The following is a 24,134-nucleotide window of genomic DNA, read 5'->3' as shown; positions in this document are numbered from 1 at the left end:
TGAAATAATTCCAGTGTTTTATGCTATATATTTGACTACATGTATTGGCTATGCCTAAGAGAAAATTAAAAACTATAATTAAGAGATTGATTACAAGCACTTCTGATGGCTAAAAGGAAAAGTTAGGTCCAATCATTATTAGGAATAACTGCCCTCACCTTAGGGATATAGACTATAAATTAGCCAATACTGGTATAAAACTGTCTTATGAGAATTTGAAAAAATAGTTATACTAATGAGAAAATGTAGCTTCATATTCAGTTTCCAACTGCTTCTGTGTGCCATTATAAATATAGTGATAGCGCCTCTCCTTTAAGCATAAGGGCAAATCATCACTTTTATTTTAGATTTCCCTGATCTATTAAAGTTAATGATCAGTACCTAGTTTTCAAATTTCACAACAGTGTTTCTCTGTAATTTTCATGCTTTGATGTATAAGGACTTCTGAAAATCAAACAGCCCTGAAAAATCACATTTTCTCCTCATTCTAAGCAAAAGTAGCATGTGAGCTTAGACAAAGGGCTGTGAAAGGGCGTCCTATCTGTTAAGGGGTCCGCACACACTATCAGAGATATTTCACCATTCTGAGATGCAAAATCACAATTCTGTGTAATGTACAATTTTATTAAAAATGTGACCAAGGGAAAATATTCATTACATGCTTCCTTTCTTCTTTTACAGATATGTAGTTTTAGAAGGCTCTATTATAATATTGCATGTGGAATTGATGCAAAAGAAAACACAACTTGTAACAGGAAAATGTATTGGCATAATTTACTCTGTAGTCCATTTATTCTTTCTGCAGGTTAATTCTTTTCAAGGTATATATATACATTACGAGGACCATATTTATTGTATAAACTTGATGTTGTGATCTTGGCCTCTGTTCCTTTTACAGGTATTCATTTAGTGGGCTGCTGTGCTTTAGCAAAGGGCTATCACATCTCCTGGGCTGAGTTTAATTTTGTTGTGCATGGCACTTCCGTTAGGTGGGCTCGGCTTTGTTGTGGAATAAACTGAAATCATCCAAATGTTTCATTTATTGGGCTGAACACTTCAAGCGTTGTGTGTGTGTGTGTTTAATTTTCAGCCATTAACCTTTGTCATTGATATCCAACTCCATTTCCAAGACCCTCACGACTGTTCTTTAAATGAAATTTCTGTTCCCGTTTCAGCCAATCGGTGAGCAATAGCTGGCAGACAGTGGCAAACCACGTAAAGACCACCCTCTATACAGTGAGAGGACTACGGCCCAATACAATCTATTTATTCATGGTCAGAGCAATCAACCCCCAAGGTCTCAGTGACCCAAGTGCTATGTCAGATCCTGTGCGCACCCAAGGTAATTTCAGTAACGGTAAACATGACTGGTTCTAGAAAGAGGCATTAAACATGTCTTTAAGGACAAAGGGATTGCAGGACCAACGATAAAAGCATCTGCATTGCATATTAAAATGTTTCACTGGACCTGGTCCAGTGAAAGAAGAGAAAGCTTCTTTGTTGTTCACCTTAGTGAGTATAGCTTCTTTCTGGAGCTGTCAGGGTTTATTTAGTAAAAGTGAAACACAATAATTTGGTACAATTACATGGTAATTTAAAGCAGGGCTTAACTGTAAGGCTTCAGGGGCTTCCCAGGTAGCTCAATGGTAAAGAGTCCACCTGCCAGTGCAGGAGACGTGAATTCAATCCCTAGGTCAGAAGAATCCCCTGGAGGAGGAATGGCAACCAACTCCAGTATTCTTGCCTTAGAAATCCTATGGACAGAGGATCCTGGCAGGGTACAGTCTAGGGCGTGGCAAAAGAGTCAGACATGACTTAGTGACTAAACAACAAAACTTATTGGTCATCATTTTAATTATATAATAGAAATTTAAAGATATATAATTTATGGGCTTCCCTGGTGAGTCAGTGGCAACGAATCCACCTGTCAGTGAAGATGATGTGGGTTTAATCCATGGGTGGAGAAGATTCCCTGGAGAAGGTCATGGCAGCACACTCCAGTGTACTTGCCTGGGAAATCTCATGGACCACGGAGCCTGGTGGGCTTCAGTCCTTGGGGTCATGAGGAGTCTGACACACTGAGCACGCATGCACACAGGATTTTTCCATGTTTCAAAGGAAGGGAAAATGTTTCTCCTTCTTTGAAAGTAATTCTGCCATAATGAAAAGTGAACATTAATGGATAAGATGCCCTGTTAAGGATATCAAAATTGCTTCCTGTGGTTCAAGAATTGTGTTTTGATTGCAAAGTGGGTCTCAAGGTGTGGTTCCTAAAAGCAGCATCTCATCACCTGGGGCTACCTCAGAAAAAATTCTCAGGCCCGGACCCTGAAGCTCTGGGGGTGGCGCCCAGCAATCTGTTAAATTGCCCTCCAGAAATGTTCGTGCTCAAATCTGACAAACATCTTTACAGTAAATGGTATTAAACCAGATGTTTAAAGCAACAATTTGTTTCAGGAAGCTGTAAATCAAGCTTTCTTCCTGAGGTATGTGATGCTTTTGACTAATAAAAAAAATATATGAGATCAAAATGGAAGATAACCCATCTCATCTTTAGTAGCCTGTCTCTCCACACTGAGAAATTGCTGGAGTCTAGGGGTTAATATGGTATGTTGAATTTCCCTTGTTACTAGTACATGAAGGTAATAAATAAAATAGAAATGGTGGCTTTACTATTTGTTACGACTTACTTCCCACAGGGTTCTTGAGAAAGGGTTAATTATTCCTTATTTGTAAAAGGTTTTGAACAAGATATAATTCAAAGTAGTATTTTTATGCTATGAAAAGCACCATACAGCCATAAAATATTATTATAATTACAATGTAGCTTGGTGATAGTAACTAGCATGCTATTATAACAGAGAAGGGCGCCTTAAAGGAATCAAGTCAAATAAAGTCACCACGTGATTTTGCAACGTTGCTGACATGATGACAGTCATGGGAGGAGGGGGTGCCACTTTGCTATTGTTCTCTAAGAAGTAATGTGATTAATTTTCCATGATGATAAAGGGCCTGTAGGTAAAGAACCTGTCTCGAGAGAAAGAAAAAGTACAACAAGGAATTTGAAGACCTGAAACTGGTTCTATTTTACCTTGCCTGAATCCACTTGCTTTTAATGTGTATGAATTTAATGAATAAATTTAATTTTGAACTTAAAAAAAAGAGGTGTATGGTTTTTAAGTCAAGAAATTGCAGTACTCAGATCATTCTTTTACTTGTGTAGATAGAAACAGGTTTTGTGCATAGCTGCAATGGAAAGTGGGGAGATCACAGAACGGGGAAGACTTTTGGTGTGATTAAACCTGGCGGCCCTTCTTGATCATTCAGTAACAGTGCCAGTCACTAACTCTTGACTCATAAAATAACTTCTCTGCAAAAAGGTCAACAAAGATTAATGAAAAGTTGTTTGTGGTCTGGCTTGTTCCAGTCGAGAGACCATATAGAGCAAAAGACTTATGCTCCCTTAACAGATATTTAATAGAAAAACTCATGTTTTGTGTCTGAATGTCAGGATCATTTTTGACACCACACTTTCAAGCAACTTTGCATTCTGCCAAGCACTTCTTTGCAAAGAACACTTTGCGGTGTGAGCTCTTATTTTTTGAAGATGCTAATGCTATAGAATTTATAAATTTCTTATTTCAGTAAGGCAGCAAATACTTGTACAATCAATATCACAGTAAATCATAGATATATTAGCAAAGACTAGTAGCATTCACATGATATTAATAATACATACATATATTGATATATTGGTACATATATTGTGTATGTTGTCTAAAACTCCCTCTGCTGCTGATATTAAAGTTATATTAAAGATGAAAAAGAAGTGGAAGTAGAGAAAAATTACCAAAATGTCGTGCCCAATCGTTGTTGTTTAGTCGCTCAGTCATGTCCAACTCTTTTGAGACCCCGTGGGCTATAGACTGCCAGGCTCCTCTGTCCATGGGATTTCTCAGGCAAGATTACTGGAGTGGGTTGTCATTTCCTTCTTCAGGAGATCTTGCTGACCCAAAGACAAACTCCTAATTTCTGCACTGGCAGTGATATTCTTTTCCACTGAGCCACCAGGGAAGCCCTCCAATTTAAGTTAGTGCACCCAGTTTAAATTATTTTTGAGATAGGCACTTAAAAATATATTTGCAAGAGTAATGCTTTGTGGCCTGAGAAATTAGGAGAAGGCAAGATTAAGAAAATAAATCATTTTAAATTGTACTTCCTTCCTTAAGTAAAGTGATTAAAGAAAAAAAATCAACTTACCATTGCAGTGTACCACTTGAATCTGTGTGAAATTCAGTGTTTGATGTCAGTTTGATGGACTTGGATATCTATAATTTATCTTATTTTTTTCTTTAATGGACACATAGGGTATAAACTGTTGGATGGGAAATAGAACAATGTTTAGGTGAATGGTGAATACATGATCAGAACAGATTATGGCTGAGAGTATATCATTCTAAACATTGCAATTCTTCTCACCCTAACAATCACTACAAAAAATCAGCAGCCTTATTTTTGTCAAGTATTGGAGTACTGTTCAGAATTTTACACAGAACATTTTATCAGTGTGTTAAATTGGTCATCAGAATTTTTATGTGTGTGAATTTGGGAGGATTCTTCCCCTTCTTTCCCTCATTTTATTTACCTTTAGTGGCAGGCTGCAAGTCCATGGGGTTGCGAAGAGTCAGATACAACTGAATGCCCCCCACCACACACACACAACAGTCAAATAATTCACTCCCAGGCCCCCTGCTTCCTTTCTCTTCTACTCTCCCAGACTGAAATAGGTTCAGAAATAGCATCACACAAGCTGCTAATTGGGAAAAGGGATTGAACAAATTCCTAAACAGCAGTTTTCAGATCTGGCCCTGGTAACTACTTGAAGTCCTTCAATGTGTCAACATCTGTATTAAACTGATGTTTCTAAAGAAGTCTTACAGTACACACTTTATCCTTAGTAAGAAAATAATAGATCTTTCACAGCAGTGTACTGAATGGGGATATGGGGTCGCTAACACTTTTATTAATATTATTTTAGTGAAGATTAATCTCACTTTATATCCTAAAGTAGTAGTATGTATATTAAATATTCTTTAATGTTGTTTGTCACAAAGGATTTTTAATTTTCTCCCATGATTATTTCTAATGGCATAATATTGGCTTATATAATATGTACTGGAATGGCACTGTGAATTTTTAAGAATTGGAACTGTTTATCCCTATAGATATCAGCCCACCAGCACAAGGAGTGGATCACAGGCAAGTCCAGAAAGAACTCGGAGACGTCCTTGTCCGTCTTCATACTCCGGTTGTATTGACTCCCACCACTGTTCAAGTCACATGGACGGTAAGTTTTTAAAGGCTATCCTAATAGTAGTCTCTTTTACGCCGTTGAGACGACCAATCAGAAAAGAAAAAAGCAAACAAACCAAAAATCAAAATCCTCACCATTTAAAGTCAAGGTAAATCAAAGCCAAAAAAGAAAAAAAAATTCAATAGGCAAAAATATAAACAATAAAAATAGATCACAATATAACTAATATGTTTTGTCTCCTGAATTTTTACATGTGCCAATACATCTCCTTATTGAGATGTTAAAGTATACAACTAAAGTATACAACTCAATATTTTTTGGTTATCTTTGCAGAGTTATGCAATCACCACCAGAATCTGGTTTTAGAATATTTCCTCATCCCAAAGGAAAACCCTGGACTCTTGAGCAGCCACTCCTTCATTCCCCTGACTTTAGCCCTTTGCAACCACTAATCTGCTCTGTATGAATGCACCTCTAGGTTTCATGTGAATGAAATCATGCAATATGTGACTTTTTGTGTCTGGCTTTTTTCACTCAGCATGGTGCTTTTGAGGTTCATCCAAGTTGTAGTATGCATCAGTACTTTGTTTCTTTTTATTACAGAGTAGAATTCCATTGTATAGATGTATCTTATACATCTGTTTAGCCATTTATCAGCTAATTTGTCTTTGAGTTCTTTCCACTTTGGGCCATTATGAATAATGGTGTCATGAACACTTGTGTCCACATCAACATATATTTTAATTTCTCTTGATGTATACTTAGGAATTGTTGAATTAAACTCTTAATGTTTGGGTGAATTACCAAAACGTTTTTCAGAGAGGTTACACAATTTTATGCTCCTGTGCAGCAATATTTGAAGATTCTAGTTTCTCTCACATCTTCAACCACCCTTGTTATCCTGGCTTTTTGATTATAGCCATTCTAGTGAGTATGCAGGGTATATTACTGTGATTTTAATTTACATTTCTTTAATGACTGTTTTGAATCTTTCGTGTGCATATTGAGCATTTGTATATCTTCTTTAGCAAAATGTCTGTTCAAATGCTTTGCCCGTTTTTAAACTGAGTTGTCTTCTTAGTATAGTTTTATAAGAGTTCTGTACATGTTGTGTGCAGATTCTTTATCAGATGTATGACTTGTAAATATTTTCTCCCAATCTGTGTGATGTTTTTTACTTTCTTAATGATGTTACTTGAAGCACAAAAAATTTTAATTTTGAACTTTTCTTCTAAATTTAAATCAATTATCTTTATATTCTTGTAGCTGAATATTATCCAGCAGTACCAAAAAAGTATATAATTTTAATCACATAGTAATTAATTAATTTATAATTAATTAATAATTACTTTATAGTAAAAAGTAATGGGTCTTAAGAAATAGATTGATATTTAATATGCTTTATTATAATTTTATATAATAAAATAATTCCATGCATTATTGAATATCAACCTACCCACTATTATTGCAGAATGAAAAATGTTTTCATCACATGGTAGTCACTGCAATGAAAACAATAGCTAGGATAAAAATATTCATATTATTCATATTAGAGACTATTAACCTTTGTATATGTATTTGTGTCTGTGTGTCTGTGTTTTGTGAAGAAACAGATAACGTGCATTCTTCTGCCTGATGCACTTAATGTCAACTTTTCATTCATGCTCAAGATATCTTTATTATAGCCTCTAAAATTCCGTAAGGATGATAAATGAGCCCAGCTTTTCATAGCCCCCTGTTTGTTTATAGATCTTTTATGTTGTGTAAGTAATGGTCATTTGACCTAGGGATATCTAGAAAATTTTTGTTTTAATTATAATATTAGAATTATATCAATTATAATTGATAAGAAAGAATTATATTAATTAGAAAATATTTATAGTTATGTCACTGGTATTGTTTTTGTTGGTGGTGGTATTGTTTTAGTGGTAGTAGAACAGTAACTTTTAAAAAAAGGATGCTACCTGCTTAGAATGCAGATATCTTTAGGTTAATAACATTTCACCTATTTCCTTCAATTTCCTCAATGAAAGAAGCTGAGAGTGGGAAACTGATTATTTTTCATCAGTTCTTAATCAATACTGTTTGAATTATAAAATACAATGAAGAGAATTATCCCAGGGTCTTCTTAGTAATAAATCCATTGAGTAAACACAGTTCAGTAAGCATTTTTTGAGGACCAGTTTTGGCGTAAATGTTGGAAAACACTATCTAAAACTATATTTGTGTTGGAAAACACAAATCTACTTGAGAAAAACACAGAACTTCTTAATGATGGTATACAGGGAAAAGCCATAACTGATTTATACACACACACATATATATATACACACACACACATTTAATAAACAAAGGCTTCCATCAAAGAAGAAGTAATTAACTCTGTCTTTAGGCATCAGAAACAGCATTATCACTTTTCTACATCTATATGGGGAAATATGGAGGCATTATTATATTAGAACAGAAGAAACTGAATTAACATTTAAGGCTCTTTAGTCCAATTCTCAGAGAAGGCAATGGCACCCTACTCCAGTACTCTTGCCTGAAAAATCCCATGGATGGAGGAGCCTGGTAGGCTGCAGACCATGGGGTTGCTAAGAGTCGGACACAACTGAGCGACTTCACTTTCACTTTTCACTTTCGTGCATTGGAGAAGGAAATGGCAACCCACTCCAGTGTTCTTGCCTGGAGAATCCCAGGGGCGTTGGAGCCTGGTGGGCTGCCATCTATGGGGTCACACAGAGTGGGACACGACTGAAGTGACTTAGCAGCAGCAGCAGTCCAATTCTATTTTTAAGGGGTGACCCTGGTGACTCAGTGGTAAAGAATCCACCTGCCAATGCAGGAGATGGAGCTTTGATCCCTGGGTCGGGCAGATCCCCTGGAGAAGGAAATGGCAACCCACTCCAGTATTTTTGCCTGGAAAATCCCATGGACAGAAGGAGCCTGGAGAGCTACAGTCCATGGGGTTGCAAAGAGTCGGACACAACTTAGCAACTAAAAAGAATAACAACAGTAGATTGTAAAAGGAAACCAACGGAGACAGGTTGAACAATGTTTCCAGGATCCTACATCTATGTGTAGGTAAAAATGGGATTAGAGCTTCCTTAATGTAAACCTGCTCTTTGTTTTTCACTTGAAACTGTAGACAAATATTTAGTTGGAAGAAATACCTTTTAATAGTGGAATTTCAACATATGACCTTGGACAGGGCATGTTGTTGCTCCTTAAGTTAGACTAGTCAAATGTTTGGTCTGAGAGTACAAAACTGGGTAGTGCTTTAAAAAAAAGTAAAACTAAATTTATGTTTTAAGAGTAGCTATGATTATTTAAGGTTGCATTGTTTCTAATTTTATTTTTCATATAATTTCACATTGACTTATTTTGTTTTTGGCATACAATGGTTTCTATTTTTCTGCTCCCATGAAAGGACATAATGACCTCATCATTTTTCCAGTGGCACAGAAAGGGTATTATCTGCCATGCCTCTTCCATCTTTCTGTAGCTTTGGCTCAATACAAAACTATTCAGTAATAAAACCAAGGAAATGCTTGTATTTTTAACACCAGATTTTTCCTCATTCTCCCCTGACAAAAATCTTCTCTGCTTTATTCTGAGTTTTAAAGGGTTGCTTTTTAAAGCTGATTCTAAATGTGGGGATTATTTGGGTAAAGAATCAAAGTCATTATGTTTTTGAAGTTAATCACTTTAAAAGTCAGAGTTTAAAAGAATCAATCAAAGTAGCTCAGAATTGTAGGTCAGTAGTCTGGGTTCTTCCAGGAGAGGGACCTTGTCATATTCATCTTTATATCCCAAGAAACGAGTTATTACTAGTCTACATATCTCTCCCTCATGAGCTTGAGTTTTGTGAGTCCAAAGTTCAAGTTTTCACTTCTGTTTTTCTCAGAGCAGAACATTTATGATGAAATTCTGTTTCAGTAACTGTCCATTGAATGATCAAATCAGTTGTCTTCATATATTTTAATTTTTTTTTTATTTTAAGAAAGAAAGTGTTTGACTATATCACAAATTCTCAATGAATTTGTATTTACACATAAGGTAAATATGTATTTGAGAAGTAAATTTAGTGAAATAAAGTTAGACTGGAGAGCAGATCTGTGGCCAAAGAAATTATAACCAAATATTTCATGGCATATTTTCAACTTGCTAAATGTATATGTTCTGTGAATTATCACATTGTTAGTACTTAGGTTTCAGGCATGTTGATGTCTGAGGAAAGAAATATATTCCCCAGCCCATGTATTTCAATTAGGGGTCAGCTGATGTAGTTTGTCAATAGTTGGCAGGATTCTGTTACCAAACACACAGGACGTTTGGACTGGAAAAACTATCTGCCTGCCCCACATGTTTAATCTCAAACCAACAAAATTTAACAAAGGCTACTTTCTAAAATGACTGCTTTTATAATGAGGGTGGGGAAAAATGATGAAAACGACTGTTTCACAAAGAAAGTAGCAATAAATCTCTTACTTTAAAGTCATTATTCTAGTTTGTGTGTGTGAGTGTTTTGTTATTCAAGGACAAGAATTACAGGTCGCTTGCCCCTTAAATGTCACTGCTACTGGAGTTAAAAGAGTGCTTTGGCGAACTGAAATCTCAGAACTCAGTTAAACCCAGATCTGTTACTCAGCAGGCTAAACCCACCAATGGAAATTCACTGTGAATTTTCAGTATAAATGGAATTTTTAAAATTGAAATGATAGATATTAAGAATCTTTGTTTAATCTTTTAATGAATGTGCAAATTTGAGGGCCATGAATGGACCCCCTTTTTTAGTATATCCCTTACATAACAATGCTCTATCATTGTACAGCTCTAAAACTTGAAATTAAGTAAACTGAGACTCAAAATGTTTAAAAAGCTAAAGCATCACTCAATTGAGATCTTATGACCTGAATATCGAGACTCTCTTCACATGTTCCTAAGACAATACTCTTTTATTCAGATTTCAGAAATTACCTATTTTTTTTAAATTTAGTAAACCCATGGTTTTGTGGCCAACCTTGATTATAGAGATGGTTTGTGTGTGTGTGAGTGCTCAGTCACGTCTCACTCTTTGCAACCCCACGTTCTGTGGCCCACCAGGCTCCTCTGTCTGTGGAATTTTCCCGTAGACAGCGTGAGAATACTGGAGTGAGTTGCCATTTCCTCCTCCAGGAGATCTTCCTGACCCAGGGATCAAACCCTCATTCTCCTGCATCTCCTGAATTGCAGGCAGATTCTTTACCACTGAGCCACCTAGCAATCCCATCGCAATTATAATAGACTCTAAAAGAAAATCTTCCTTCTTTTAATTAGAATGTTAATAAAACTAGTGACAAGCATATGGTTTAACTTGAAAGTGATCACTTGTCAAAAGGTTCCCCAAAATCAGTGGTGTAGAACACGTATTCATTAAAATCTCACCTGTTTTTAGACAGATGATGTGCAGCATTTTCATTTTTGCTTTCACCTGTAACAACAAACTTTGCTTGTGAAAAGAATATAGAGCATGTATGTATAGCAACCACACAAAATCAAGTTAAAGTATTTAGCTATTAAGTAGGCCATTACAACAGAGAAGGCAGTATACACTGAAGTGAGCAAAGCAATGTTGTGCAGTAAACATTAGCTTCATAAAGTCCTAAAACACTTAATTAATGAAAACCAAACATGGATAAAACCAATTTACCCTGATTTACAGACTCCCTTCATCTAGAAACAGCTGCTTAATGTTCTTCTTAAAAACACAGCTTGCTTCTTTCAGTATTAACAAGCTATTATTGTAAGTTATGTCTTTCTTTCAGTATATAAATTCCCTTAAAGTGAATGCAGAGAAGTTTATAAAATGCAAGCTTAATATTGTTTTAACATATGCCTCAGGGATTTTTTTTGAACATTGACAGTTCTGATGAAAGGTATCTCTCTTTGTCTCTCATAAATTTAGCTTTCTGCATTTTAGTTTCCTTGTTTTACAATGTCAAGAGAACTTCTGCTTTTCGATAAATATGTACTTTGGTATGAACACAAACTGGTAGCATGGATGAGGATTCAAAGATCGTGAGCTTTGGTATCAGAACTGAGCTTACTTTTCTTTGACATAGCCTCATACAAGTGTAGTACTAATTCCACAAATCTTTTAAGAGTTAGAAAGCTGTCATGTGGGTGAAGGAATTCTTACTTGTTGAGACTCATCTGGGAAACCAGAATTAACTATACTTAGAAACACACATGCTCACGCAAATCCAACTTTATGGATTTTTCTAGCATGGACATTCTACATACCAAAGACATAACCCTTTGTCTTGCTGTATTTTGATTGAGGTTCTGTATTTGTACATTTTCTGTCTTCACTTAAAAATATTTTAAAATGCTGCAACTAATAAAGAAATGCCAGAAGTTATTACATGAAAGAGTATCATTTGTGTTATTATGTGTTAACAGTTGGACACAGACATTTTTAAAAAAACTGAAATAGCAATTTCCATCATCACCTTCTTTATTTTCTCTCTTTTCTCAGCCTTCCTAAAGTTGGGTTACTCCATCTCATCTCCATTGAATTTTACATTTTATTTGACAATGAAATATGTCAAGCTAAAGACTTCTTAGAATATGGCTATTAAACTACAGTATATGGAATATTAATTGAAGAAGGTGCTGTGATAGTTATAGTTAAGTCAAGCATTTCTAAAAATTAGCAGGACATTCAAACGTTGAAAAAGCTAAAAGTCCTTTTCTCCCTGAAATGAAACAGTGACAAAACTCCAATAAAAAGTGTTCAATAAATGTAAAACAGGAACTTGTTTTTTTGATTTTTGATATTAGTTTTCAGGTTCAAATTTTCAGATTTTAATTAAAAATAGCTCTTTATCCTCCGTACCTCAAATGAATGAAAGAATCAAGAAAGCTGTTAAACTGTGCTAACAGTGGGACTGTTGGAGGACCTTGAAGTTGTTAACTTAATGTCTTTTATTTAATATTTGTTAATCACTATAAATTTTCCATATGCTTTTAAAACAGGAGCTCTAGCTCCACAACTCTGAGTCTCTTTTATATGCTTCCTCCAGCCACAGGAATTTTACACATGCTGTTCCTCCTTTTCTTCCTCTGTATAAATCTTTCTTTCCATGCAGATCTCAGCACTTGTTCTTCTTCTGGGAAACTGTCTCCCTGATCCATCAACTTCCTCTCCACTCTAGGCTTTCTTATCTGCTAGTGCATCTCATTCATAACATCATAACAAACATCATATTTGTTTGTTATGAACGTAACTTGCCCATTGTTTGAGTGATCATGAGGTAATTTCCACCTTCTACCTGAACTCTATGCACCAGGAGGCCAGGGACTGACTCTCCTTTCATTCTCCGTTTTTATCCTCAGAGTTTAACAGAATAACTGACACCTCTTAATAGGAACTCAGAAAATGATTGAGTGAGTAAAGGTATTAGTGAATGAACAAGAGGTGATAATAGAGATGCCTGACAAATTGCACACTACGTATAAAACCACAAAAATGAGAATTGTTGAATACAGTAGAAGGACAAACAGATAGATGACAAAGCTAGAAATATTGACAGGACTTTGTGCTAATCCAAAGAATTTTAATTAATTGAGTAACTTACCTACCATGAAGTATTTTAAACAGGGGATAATGTAGTTCCACTCTTCATTTTGGTAGTAACAACTTGGAATCATGTGAACTCAGAACTGAAAGAGGATATTGGAAGCAGGGTGATGAATTAGAAAGACACGGCATTGCTCGGACACTTCTATTTGGTTTCAAAAGCTTTTTGCTTTATCTTGCAGGTTGATCGCCAACCCCAGTTTATTCAAGGCTACCGAGTGATGTACCGTCAGACTTCAGGCCTGCAGGCTACAACAGCATGGCAGAATTTAGATGCTAAAGTCCCAACTGAGAGAAGTGCTGTCTTAGTCAATCTGAAAAAGGGGGTGACTTACGAAATTAAAGTTCGACCATATTTTAATGAGTTCCAAGGAATGGATAGTGAATCTAAAACAGTTCGTACTACTGAAGAAGGTCAGTATTCAGATTTCTAACATGAACCAACCTTAAACCATAATGAAATCAACTTCTGTTGAAGCTCTAGTTTTATCATCTTCTTTAGAAGAGTACCAATAGAGAGTTCTAAAAGTGAACCTGAGAAGTGTTGTTGTTCTTCTTTTATTCTGAGAAGTTCATAGACTCTAACAACTCACGTGTGCCTGATGCACAGTGAGGCCAAACATACCAAAATGTCAGAGTTCGGAGCAGAGAAAGGTTTATTGCAGGGCTGTGCAAGGAGATAGGTGGCTTATGCCTTAAAAAGCCGTGACCTCCTCAAAAGGTTTCAGCAAAGCATAAAGCCAGATATGAGTGGTGGGAAGTCGAAGGGTCTCTGATCAGCTCATACACAGTTCTCCTACTGGCTGATGGTGAGGTAATAGGGTGGAATCACAGGGGTTAATAATATCAGTCCTTAGATACCAGTAGTCCTGGGGCTGTGTGCTCATGGTCCTCAAGCAGTTAACATCTTCCATTTGGTGGGGGCTTTTCCACATCTGTAAAACAACTCAGGAAATATGCATCAAATACTGTTATTGGTACTTCAGAGAAGGGGACTAAAGCAGAGGATAAGGGGGAAGACATGTCCCAGGAAGGCACCATAGGGTCCTGTTTGGTTACAAACTGACATTCAAGTAGTTGGAATTTTTCTTCAGGAAACATTAGCTTCAACTCTTGTTTGTCTATACACTGGAATTTGATTATAATACTTTCCCTTCTTGTTTTCACACACGGCTTTAGCTCATTTGGCTTCCTTAAAGGACAGGCTAATGGAAACTCAAGTACACAGGCTGTTCTTTGTCACTCCTCTGTTGCTGGTGTAGTAAAGCCTGACATTGCCTTTTATAAGCCTCCTTCCCTATGAGCTCTGCCAGTCGGATTCATAATTTCTAATCCGGAAGGCCATTTGAACCTTTGCAGTAGCATTCTTCTTAATGATGTCCCCTCTCCATTTCCCCTTGGTAACTTTTCTTTGTTGCAGATGGTTTAAAATCAATCTGCGATGGACATAAAATTAATATAGTCTCAACTAGTCCATTTCTAGTTTCCCCTTTCCTAAACTAGAATTTGGCAACGAATGGTATCATCAAAGTACAAAAAGTCACATCCAAAGTATAATAAATCCCCACCTTTTCTGCTTCTCTGCTAATTTTTATGTAAAAAGCCTTTTTTTCTAAACATATTTGATGTAAATCAGTATAAAAGCAGCCTTAAGAAAATATGTGTAGATTGTTCATGCTAACATATAGATATACATCTCCAACCAAAGAGCCTTTAAATTATATATATCTTATAATTAGCAATACAGAGAAAGGTTATCTTCACATTGGTTTACAGTGTGATATACTGACATGGGCAGAAGTGCATATTTTTAAAGGCATCATTAATTGACCTTTAGAATTTATAAAGAAAAAATTACTAAAAATTAATAAGAGGATCTTTGTCTCCCATTAAATTTTGCTTTATGTATAAACTAATGAGTGGGGTGGATAAATTTCATACAGAATGCTGTGTTTGAAGCACACTTCCAAAAATCAATTTCACTGCAGTTAGACTTTTTTTCCGGAATAGACATTTGTCACAGTTAGATTTACGTTCATCTCCTCTTTCTGTGGCTTCTGAAGGGAACAAATGGGACTCAGCTGGGCTGTGTCTGGGAACGATGAGTGGGTTCTTTCACATCTGTGTAATAATTGACCTGTCAGGAAATAGGCACCGTGTTCTTGCCACGCCAGCAGTAAGGGAAATGAGAAACCAGTTCTCCAAAGTGTTACTTTTCAATAAAGTCTACCTAATGACTACAAAACCACTAGGCAAACAGTTGGATTTATGTCACTGTGCCACATTTCAGACCAGCATTATCTCATAGAGGAGTAATAAAGAGCAGTATTGTGGTAACGTGTCTCTGTGTGTTTTCTACATGCACCATACTTCAGTGAAATGTGTTGTGATAATTTATCAAACATGGGAAACTTTATTGGTAAGCTTTTAAATATCTTTTATGATTGAAGTGTACACATTTTCAAATAACTAAATTATATAGTTATGAAAACATTCATCTTATATGTAAAAATTCTTTCATACCTCAAAATTATATGACTCTTGCTTCAAGGGTTAGTACTTTGATTTGCTTTTTCACCTGTTGGCTTAAACTTAGTTATACTGAGAATTGATGTTTTCCAGGAAAATTAGTATGACTTAGCTCTCAAATACACTGCATAGGAGATACTAATAGTGTCCAAAATCAAGAATTATTTCATATTCATCTTTTCTTTGTATAATTATAATTAGTTATGGGAAAAACCATAAAGGAAGAGAATTGTAGGAAATTAAAATCTGTCCATTTCACATTTGATCCAACATGAACTGTTTTCATTAATATCTTCAGAGTTCCTTGCCCATCAATGTAAAATAAGTTTCAAATCTTAAATTATGAATCAGTTTACAGCAATCAATCAATTATGTTCCTCATTATGAAAACAAAACTGTCTTTTCTCTGTGTTGGTGAAATTTATAGCTATGTTTCTGTTTTTATGTATAAAATACAAACCAAACCAAAACAAAAAGAATGTCAGTAATACTACTACTCAGAAATAATGGCTGGTGAAATTTTGGAATGCATCCTCTGGGAATACTTCTGATAGCAATGTTTTTGTTGTTGTTTTGCTTGTTTGTTTGTTTTATAAAAGAGGAGCCTATTAAAAGAGTCAACGTTCTAAAATCAGACATATCTGGTTCAAGTTCTCCCTCACTATTTAACTTAGATAAGTCTATTATAGTAGCCTTCCTTTTCCTTATCTGTAAGACTAAGATGGGTTGTTTTTTTATTTCCTGTGAATTTTTTTGTGAGAATGTTATACAAATTCGAATGTTAAGTGTTAAATTTATTGCTGAAGACATATCACTGTAGCTGTTTTATTTGCTTTAAATCCATCCATTATATTTAAAGGATTTTTTTTAAACACTCACTGTTCATTCAGAACTACTAGAAACAAAAGCCTCTTGCATTTTGTCTTTATATTCATATTCTGTAAGCAGCATTAATGCACATTAAGACTTACAATTTGTGTTTATTCTAATGACTTCTTCTGCAGCCCCAAGTGCCCCTCCACAATCTGTCACCGTGCTAACTGTTGGAAGCCACAATAGCACAAGTATTAGTGTTTCCTGGGATCCTCCTCCTCCAGATCATCAGAATGGAATTATCCAGGAATACAAGGTAAGGCCTGGATGAAGAAGGAAGGTTCACAGATAAAACTTCCCAAAGAAGTCTCAAGGTCATGTGGATGGGGAGTATTTCTGGTGGCCCTCTTATTGAGTTTGAATGTAAAGAAATATATGTTTGTGTGACTCGTAAAGAAGCAAATGCACAGAATTCATAGAACCTAAATCCAAGCTCACAAATACCACAAACTTATTTGGACAAGTAAACCATAATAGTGCAGTGGTTATTTTATATATATATAAAATATATATGGTTGCAGAACCTCAGGAAGTTATAAAGATGGAGTAAAGGGTAGATAGTGAAGCCCTATCCTAGAAACTGTCTTTATTTTTGTTAGATTTCTGTGTAATGGGCTTATGTTGTTTAGTTACTAAGTGGTGTTCCTCCGACTCTTTGCAATCCCATAGACTGTAGCCAGCCAGGTACTCTGTTCATGAGATTCTACAGGCACGAATACCAGAGTGGGTTACCAGTTCTTTCTCCAGAGGATCTTCCCAACCCAGGGAATTGAACTCTTATCTCCTGCGTTGACAAGCATTCGCAGGCTTTTGCAGGTAGATTCTTGCTACTGAACTACCAGGGAAGACCACAAGCCTTAGGCAGCTATTTTTAAAATGTTTCCGCATAAAAAAAGATGCTTTGTGGGTGTATAGTGTTCCCTGGAGACTAACAGGGACAGCGGAGTCTGGTAGGCTGCCGTCTATGGGGTCACACAGAGTCGGACACGACTGAAGGGACTTAGCAGCAGCAGCAGCAGGGTTGGGACAGAGATAGGAACTACCGTCTTCCACTCTAAATTCTTTTACCAGGTTCTTGATAAGAGCCGTACACTTAGTCTCTCAGTCGTGTCTGACTCTTTGTGACCCCATGGACCCCTCCAGGCTCCTCTGTCCATGGGATTCTCCAGGCAAAAATACTGGAGTGGGTTGCCACGCCCTCCTCTAAGCGATCTTCCCAACCCAGGGATTGAACCCAGGTCTCCCATATTGTGGGGGGATTCTTTACCATCTCAGCCACCAGGGATTCCCAGTCCAGGGATTGAACTCGCATCTCCTGCATTGGCAGGCGGATTCCTTACGACTAAGCCACCAGGGAAGCCCTGAGAAAAGGGAGCCATTGAAAAAACAAGTTTTAGAAAGCTTTCATTTTTCAACAGATGAATTTGTTGCTATTTAGAAACAGAATATATCCATTGTTTCTTCACCATCATTTGAGAGACATCATTTGAGAAACACAAGTTGTCTAACTTTGAGAAATGATTCTGATTAATTGTGATATGATTAGACCACATAGGAGAGTAAAACATATCATTAAACCTTGTAAAAATTCAAAACTATGTGTTTTTTTGCCATTAATAAATATTTGTAGAACTCTGACAATAATATACTAAGTAGATCTATTAGGAAAGAAAACTAGACACCCCACCTCACCCCAGAAATGCATAGTTGGTATGTGAAATTAAGCTGAATAATTTTATTCAAAACATATTACTTTTAGGAAAAAAAAATGTTAAAGTATAGTTTTCCTAAGTTAATGGTTAAGTTACTGAAGCAAATGGACTAAATTTGCATAAGAATTTATTTTAAAATCATTCCCATCATTTTATAAAGAAATGTGTCTAAGAATATAAGAGTAAGTGCTTTTATAATAGCATAATTACATAAATTCTGAAATTTTATAAGCATTAAGATACATTCATACTGGATGAAGCACAAGCTGGAATCAAGATTGCCAGGACAAATATTAATAACCTCAGATGTGCATATGACACCATCCTTATGGCAGAAAGTGAAGAAGAACTAAAGAGCCTCTTGATGAAAGTGAAAGAGGAGAGTGAATGTTGGCTTAAAGCTCAACATTCAGAAAACTAAGATCATGGCATCCAGTCCCATCACTTCATGGCAAATAGATGGGGAAACAGTGGCTGACTTTATTTTGGGGGGCTCCAGAAATCACTGCAGATGGTGACTGCAGCCATGAAATTAAAAGACTCTTATTCCTTGGAAGGAAAGTTATGACCGACCTAGACAGAATATTAACAAGCAGGGACATTACTTTGTCAACAAAGGTCTCCCTAGTCAAGGCTATGGTTTTTCCAGTAGTCATGTATGGATATGAGAGTTGGACTGTGAAGAAAGCTGGGCGCCGAAGAATTGATGCTTTTGAACTGTGGTTGGAGAAGACTCTTGAGAGTCCCTTGGACTGCAAGGAGATCCAACCAGTCCATTCTAAAGTAAATCATCCCTGGGTGTTCATTGGAAGGACTGATGTTGAATCTGAAACTGCAGTACTTTGGCCACCTGATGCAAAGAGCTGACTCATTTGAAAAGACCCTGATGTTGGGAGAGATTGAAGACAGGAGGGAGGGGACGACAGAGGATGAGATGGTTGGATGGCATCAGGGACTCAATGGACATGAGTTTGGGTGAACTCCGGGAGTTGGTGATGGACAGGGAGGCCTGGCGTGGTGCAGTTCATGGGGTCGCAAAGAGTCGGACACGACTGAGCAACTAAACTGAACTAAGACACATTGTTTTAAAAGCAAAGAATTATCTACCTTGGTGTGTGTGTCTGTGCTTTAATTAGTTTAGGATTTTACTTTTGTATGATCAAGGACTAAATATCTTCAGCTTCCACTTATTTAAATATTTATTTTTTTCACAACATGATAATTTTTCATAAATTGTAAATTTTCTCATTCATATGAGTTTGTCCTGTTTTGGTACAAATGTGTATGTTTTGGTAAGAGTTAAATATTCCTCCATTAGTAACTTAGGTTTCATAGACTAAAAGAAGTCTGAAATTCAAAGTCATTATGTTAATTTAAAGAAAAAGAATCATTAATTTACCTATTTCAGAAACAAATTGTGGATTTTCCTCCTTGTGTCTCCCCATGCAGATTATTAATTCTATATAATAGAAATAAGTGTACACAGAATGTTTTACAACACATTTTACAGGCAGATTTTCACATCCCAAAAGAAAATATGACTTTAATTCTTATTGGAAGTGCAAGCTTAGCGTCCCTCACAGCAGTATTTAAAGACTTCCCACCACTCCGTTCATTCTCATGCACGTGTATGTGTGTGTAGATATGTTTTGATCAATATTAAGATTTATTACTGTCAATGTAAATATTGACTTTAATTTTATCTCAGTCAATACCTATAACTTCAGTCAGTTAATCTTGTTAACTACTTCTATGTAAGTTAATATTTTCTTAAATGAAATATAAATTACTTAGATATGCACCTATATACTTTGGATACTGCAACTCATAATCACCATATTTTAATAGATTATATGCATAGTAAATCTTGATAAATGAATTAACCAGAAAAATTTATGTGTTTTAATCCATACCTAAATACTGTTTGCAACCAAGGACCACTTCCCAGACTTTGCAGAGGTGTTGAGGAAATTGAATCATTGTTCTGTGAGCATTCAGTGTGTGGGGTGTTTGGGGGATTTTTTGGCCACTCTGAATAACATGTGGGATTTTAGTTCCCTGACTAGGATCAAACCCATGTCCCTGGCTCCCCAGTAGTAACATGGACTCAACCACTGGACCACCAAAGAAATCCCAAGTATTCAGTGTTCCTTGTAAAATACAAAGGAATGCTGCAATGTTTTAGTTTCTTTTATTTTTCCTTTAATACACACACATGTGCACAGACATGCACACACACAAATATACATAAATATATATATATATAAATAGACCAAATTAGGCATTCAAAAATGTCATTTACAAATAAGCCTAGAAAACAGACTGGTCACTATTAAAAAATGTAATCAATTATAATGAACTAATTACCAGAAAAGATAATTTTTTATTCTTTTGATATTCACTTTACATTTCTATAGATCTGGTGTCTGGGGAATGAAACACGATTCCACATCAACAAAACTGTGGATGCAACCATTCGATCTGTAATCATTGGTGGATTATTCCCAGGTATTCAGTACCGGGTAGAGGTTGCAGCTAGTACCAGTGCCGGAGTTGGAGTAAAAAGTGAGCCACAGCCAATAATAATTGGTGAGTACCAATCTATATAATGTGCATTTTAGAATCAGTCAACTGGTAACAAGGTGGATTATTTTTTTGAATCTACATCCCAACAGTGCATATTCAGTAAATAATGAGTAATCTGATACACACATCATATAGGCAAATAGTTACGACTGGAGTTTCTAACAAAAAACTTTAGCAATTGTTCATGCTCTTAGGGTATCCACAAACTTCTTAAAATAATAATGATTAAGATTTTAAATGCTGCAAGTTGGTTTGAGGCTCAGAGGTTAAAGCATCTGCCTGGAATGCTGGAGACCCGGGTTCGATCCCTGGATCAGAAGATCCCCTGGAGAAGGAAATGGCAACCCACTCCAGTACTCTTGCCTGGAGAATCCCATGGAGGGAGGAGCCTGGTAGGCTACAGTCCATGGGGTCGCAAAGAGTCGGACATGACTGAGAGACTTCACACAGGCTCACACACACAAGTTGGTTTGAAAATTACTTTTAATCAATAGTTTCATTTGTAATTTTGATGCCTTTGAAATATAGTAGGAAATGAGGCAGTTATTGAAGAAGGGTGTTATGTTTCACATTTATATGCTTTCCCTTAGCCAGAGAAATGTCAAAAATTAAACAGAAACAGGCCAAAAGAAACTTTGTAATCCAAATAAACTATCCCAAAGAAGAAATCCCTGTTCAGTGTACTATCATCGTTATAGAAAATTGCTCCCTATCACCATGCATTATGTTTGACTTTTCTTGAAATATATATAAATGGAATTGTACAGAATATAGTATTTTGTGTCTGACTTCCTTCACTAAGTGTAGTAGTTTTGAGATTCTCACATATATGTATTATGCAATTCATACGTTTTGTTTCTGAGCAGTATTCAATTGTGTGAACGTATCCTGTTTTGTTTCTCTGTTTTTTTCTTGAGAGAGTGTGTAAGTTTCTAGGAGGATATATGTTTTTGTTTCTTGTGGAGAATGACCTGGAAGTGGAATTTCCGGGTGAAAGCACTGATGTATTTGAGTTTATAAGAAACTTAAATATTTCTTCATACTGTATAATTTTGTACTGTCACTCAAAAAGAATATGACTCCAAGGTTTTCTACCTCCTCACTGACATTTGATATTGCCATCTGTCATTATAGTCACTGCAGTGAGTTTAAGAGTCCCCTCACTGTCATTTTAACTTTAGTTTTCTGTGATGACTAATGACGTTGGCAACTTCATGTGTTCTTATTGACCATTCACGTGTTTTCTTTTGTAAAATTTCCAAGTCTTTGCTTTTTAGAAATGATGCCCTTTGTCTTTCGTTACTGATTAAGAGAAGTTATTTGTTCATTTTTGATATGTTTGCTGTCATAGATTTTTTCGCAGATATTTTCTCCCAATCTATGGCTTTCTTATTCCTTTTCTTAATGTCGTCTTTTGCATGAGCAAAAGTTTTAAGTGCATGTGATGTGTAATTTATCAAAATCGTATTTCATGTTTAGTGCGTTCTAAGAAACTATGTCCTGCATCTAGAGAGCAACTATTTTTTTCCAGAAGCTTTACAGTTTTAGATTGTATGCTTAGGTCTATAATTTGTCTTAAAGAAATTGCATGTGGTTTGAGGGTTGAGGTTTATATGTTTCCATATGTAAAATTAAAATACCTAGGCATATTTCACTGAAAAAGCTTTCCTTTCCCCAGTTAGCTATCTATGTGTGCATCCATTTCTTTATGTCTTCATAAGCCAAACCACACTATCTTGATTACTAATAGCTTATAGAAAGTCTTGGAGTCAAATAATGTGAATACTGCATCATTTTCTTCTCCAAAATTGTTTTCACTGTTCCAGACCTTTTGCTTTTCCATATACTTTTCAAATCAGCATGTCAGTTTCTACAAAATTATATTGAATTGGGATTGAAAATGCAGTGAATCTATATACCAAATTGAAAAGGTTAACTATTTTAATAGTCTGTTTCTCTCTGAGAACATGATATACCTCTCCATTATATATCTTTATTTTCCTCAACAATATCTTATAGTTTTCAGTGTATGACCTTAACATATGTTTTGTTAAAATTTTTCTGGAGTATTTAATGTTTTTTTATACTATTATTAGTGGATTTATAAAATTTCATTTTTCAACTATTTTATGTTATATAAAAATGTTTATTTGCAATATCTCCTTATTTTTGCAATACTTTTAACTGTAATGTTTGAAGGATGAGCAGTAATGACTTCTCTTTTGTTCTTAAATACTGGGGATTGATACTCTCTCTATTCTCCTTTTTCATTGCCCACCTACCCTCTCTCTCTTTTCACCCTCTCTCAAATTTGAATCTTGATAAGGATCTATCAATTTCATTAATACATTCAACATACAAAGTTTTGGCTTTGTTAGTTTTATTTATTTATTTTCTAATTAAGCAATTTCTGATATTCTTTCTTCTGTTTACTTTAATGTTGCTTCTTAAGATATAAATGACTGAGAATAAATCAATGATTTGGGGCTTTATTGTGAATATTTAAAGTTTTAAATTTTCCTCTGAACACTTATTCAGATAAATTTTATAAATTTGGTGTGTTGTGTTTCCATTTATCATAAAGTTGAAAACATTTTTCAGTTTCTGTAAAGAATTTGGATTTTTGCAGAAGTTATTTGGAAATGTGTTAGTAAATTTCCAAATGTTTTACTATTTTCCATATAGCTTTTTGTTGATTTCTAATTTAATTTCACTGATATCAGAAAGTATATTTTGCATGAACTTAGCTTTTTAAATATTTTATTTTATAGCCCAGAATTTCACCTTAGTTAATGTTCCTTGTACATTTAAAAACTAGGTTCATTTTTATTTTTCTAATCTGGAATGGAATGTTCTAAAAATATCAGTCATATCAGTTTGTAGTATTATTCAGGTCCTCACTTATTTTCTGTTTATTTATTTTTAATAAATAAGAAAGCCTGAAAATTCAGTATAATTATAGATTTGTATTTTTCTCCTTTTTGTTTGTAAGTTTTTATTTCATGTATTTTGCTACTCTATTTTAACTAAGTACATATTAATATTGTTGTCTTAGTTAACTTATGCTTTTTCATTATGAAATGCCCCACGTTATTTCCTGCTGCTGCTACGGAGAGGCAATGGCAACCCACTCCAGTACTCTTGCCTGGAAATTCCCATGGACGGAAGAGCCTGGTAGGCTGCAGTCCATGATATTTTTTTGTCTTGGAACTTACTCTTTCTGATGTTACTGCTGCTGCTGCTGCTGCTGCTAAGTCACTTTAGTCGTGTCTGACTCTGTTCGACCCCATAGACGGCAGCCCACCAGGCTCCAACGCCCCTGGGATTCTCCAGGCAAGACCACTGGAGTGGGTTGCCATTTCAGCCTTATAAATCTTTGTGTTTTTTTAATTTTTTCTGTCCTTTAAACTCCTATATCTCTGTATTTAATGTACATTTCTATTATTTAAATTACATATTGTTCAGCTTTATTTTTTATCCAATATGAAAATCTCTT

At 35.5% G+C, this 24,134-nt stretch overlaps 1 protein-coding gene across 6 annotated transcripts in view; it reads left to right on the top strand.

The window, feature by feature from the left end:
* The window catches only part of ROBO2 (roundabout guidance receptor 2), a 653,625-nt gene that overhangs the window by 553,373 nt on the left and 76,118 nt on the right, over positions 1-24,134 (top strand). For all 6 annotated transcript variants that reach the window (XM_040227106.1, XM_040227089.1, XM_040227083.1 and 3 more), the window contains exons 13-17: positions 1,176-1,342; positions 5,226-5,347; positions 13,121-13,352; positions 16,472-16,596; positions 20,470-20,641. In XM_040227106.1, the coding sequence (XP_040083040.1) occupies positions 1,176-1,342; positions 5,226-5,347; positions 13,121-13,352; positions 16,472-16,596; positions 20,470-20,641 (818 nt within the window). The remainder of the gene's footprint in view (positions 1-1,175; positions 1,343-5,225; positions 5,348-13,120; positions 13,353-16,471; positions 16,597-20,469; positions 20,642-24,134) is intronic.

Source organism: Oryx dammah, unplaced genomic scaffold, assembly GCF_014754425.2.
Source record: "Oryx dammah isolate SB20612 unplaced genomic scaffold, SCBI_Odam_1.1 HiC_scaffold_2, whole genome shotgun sequence".
NCBI classification, from domain to species: Eukaryota; Metazoa; Chordata; class Mammalia; order Artiodactyla; family Bovidae; genus Oryx; species Oryx dammah.
This window is presented reverse-complemented; position numbering and strand designations above follow the sequence as displayed.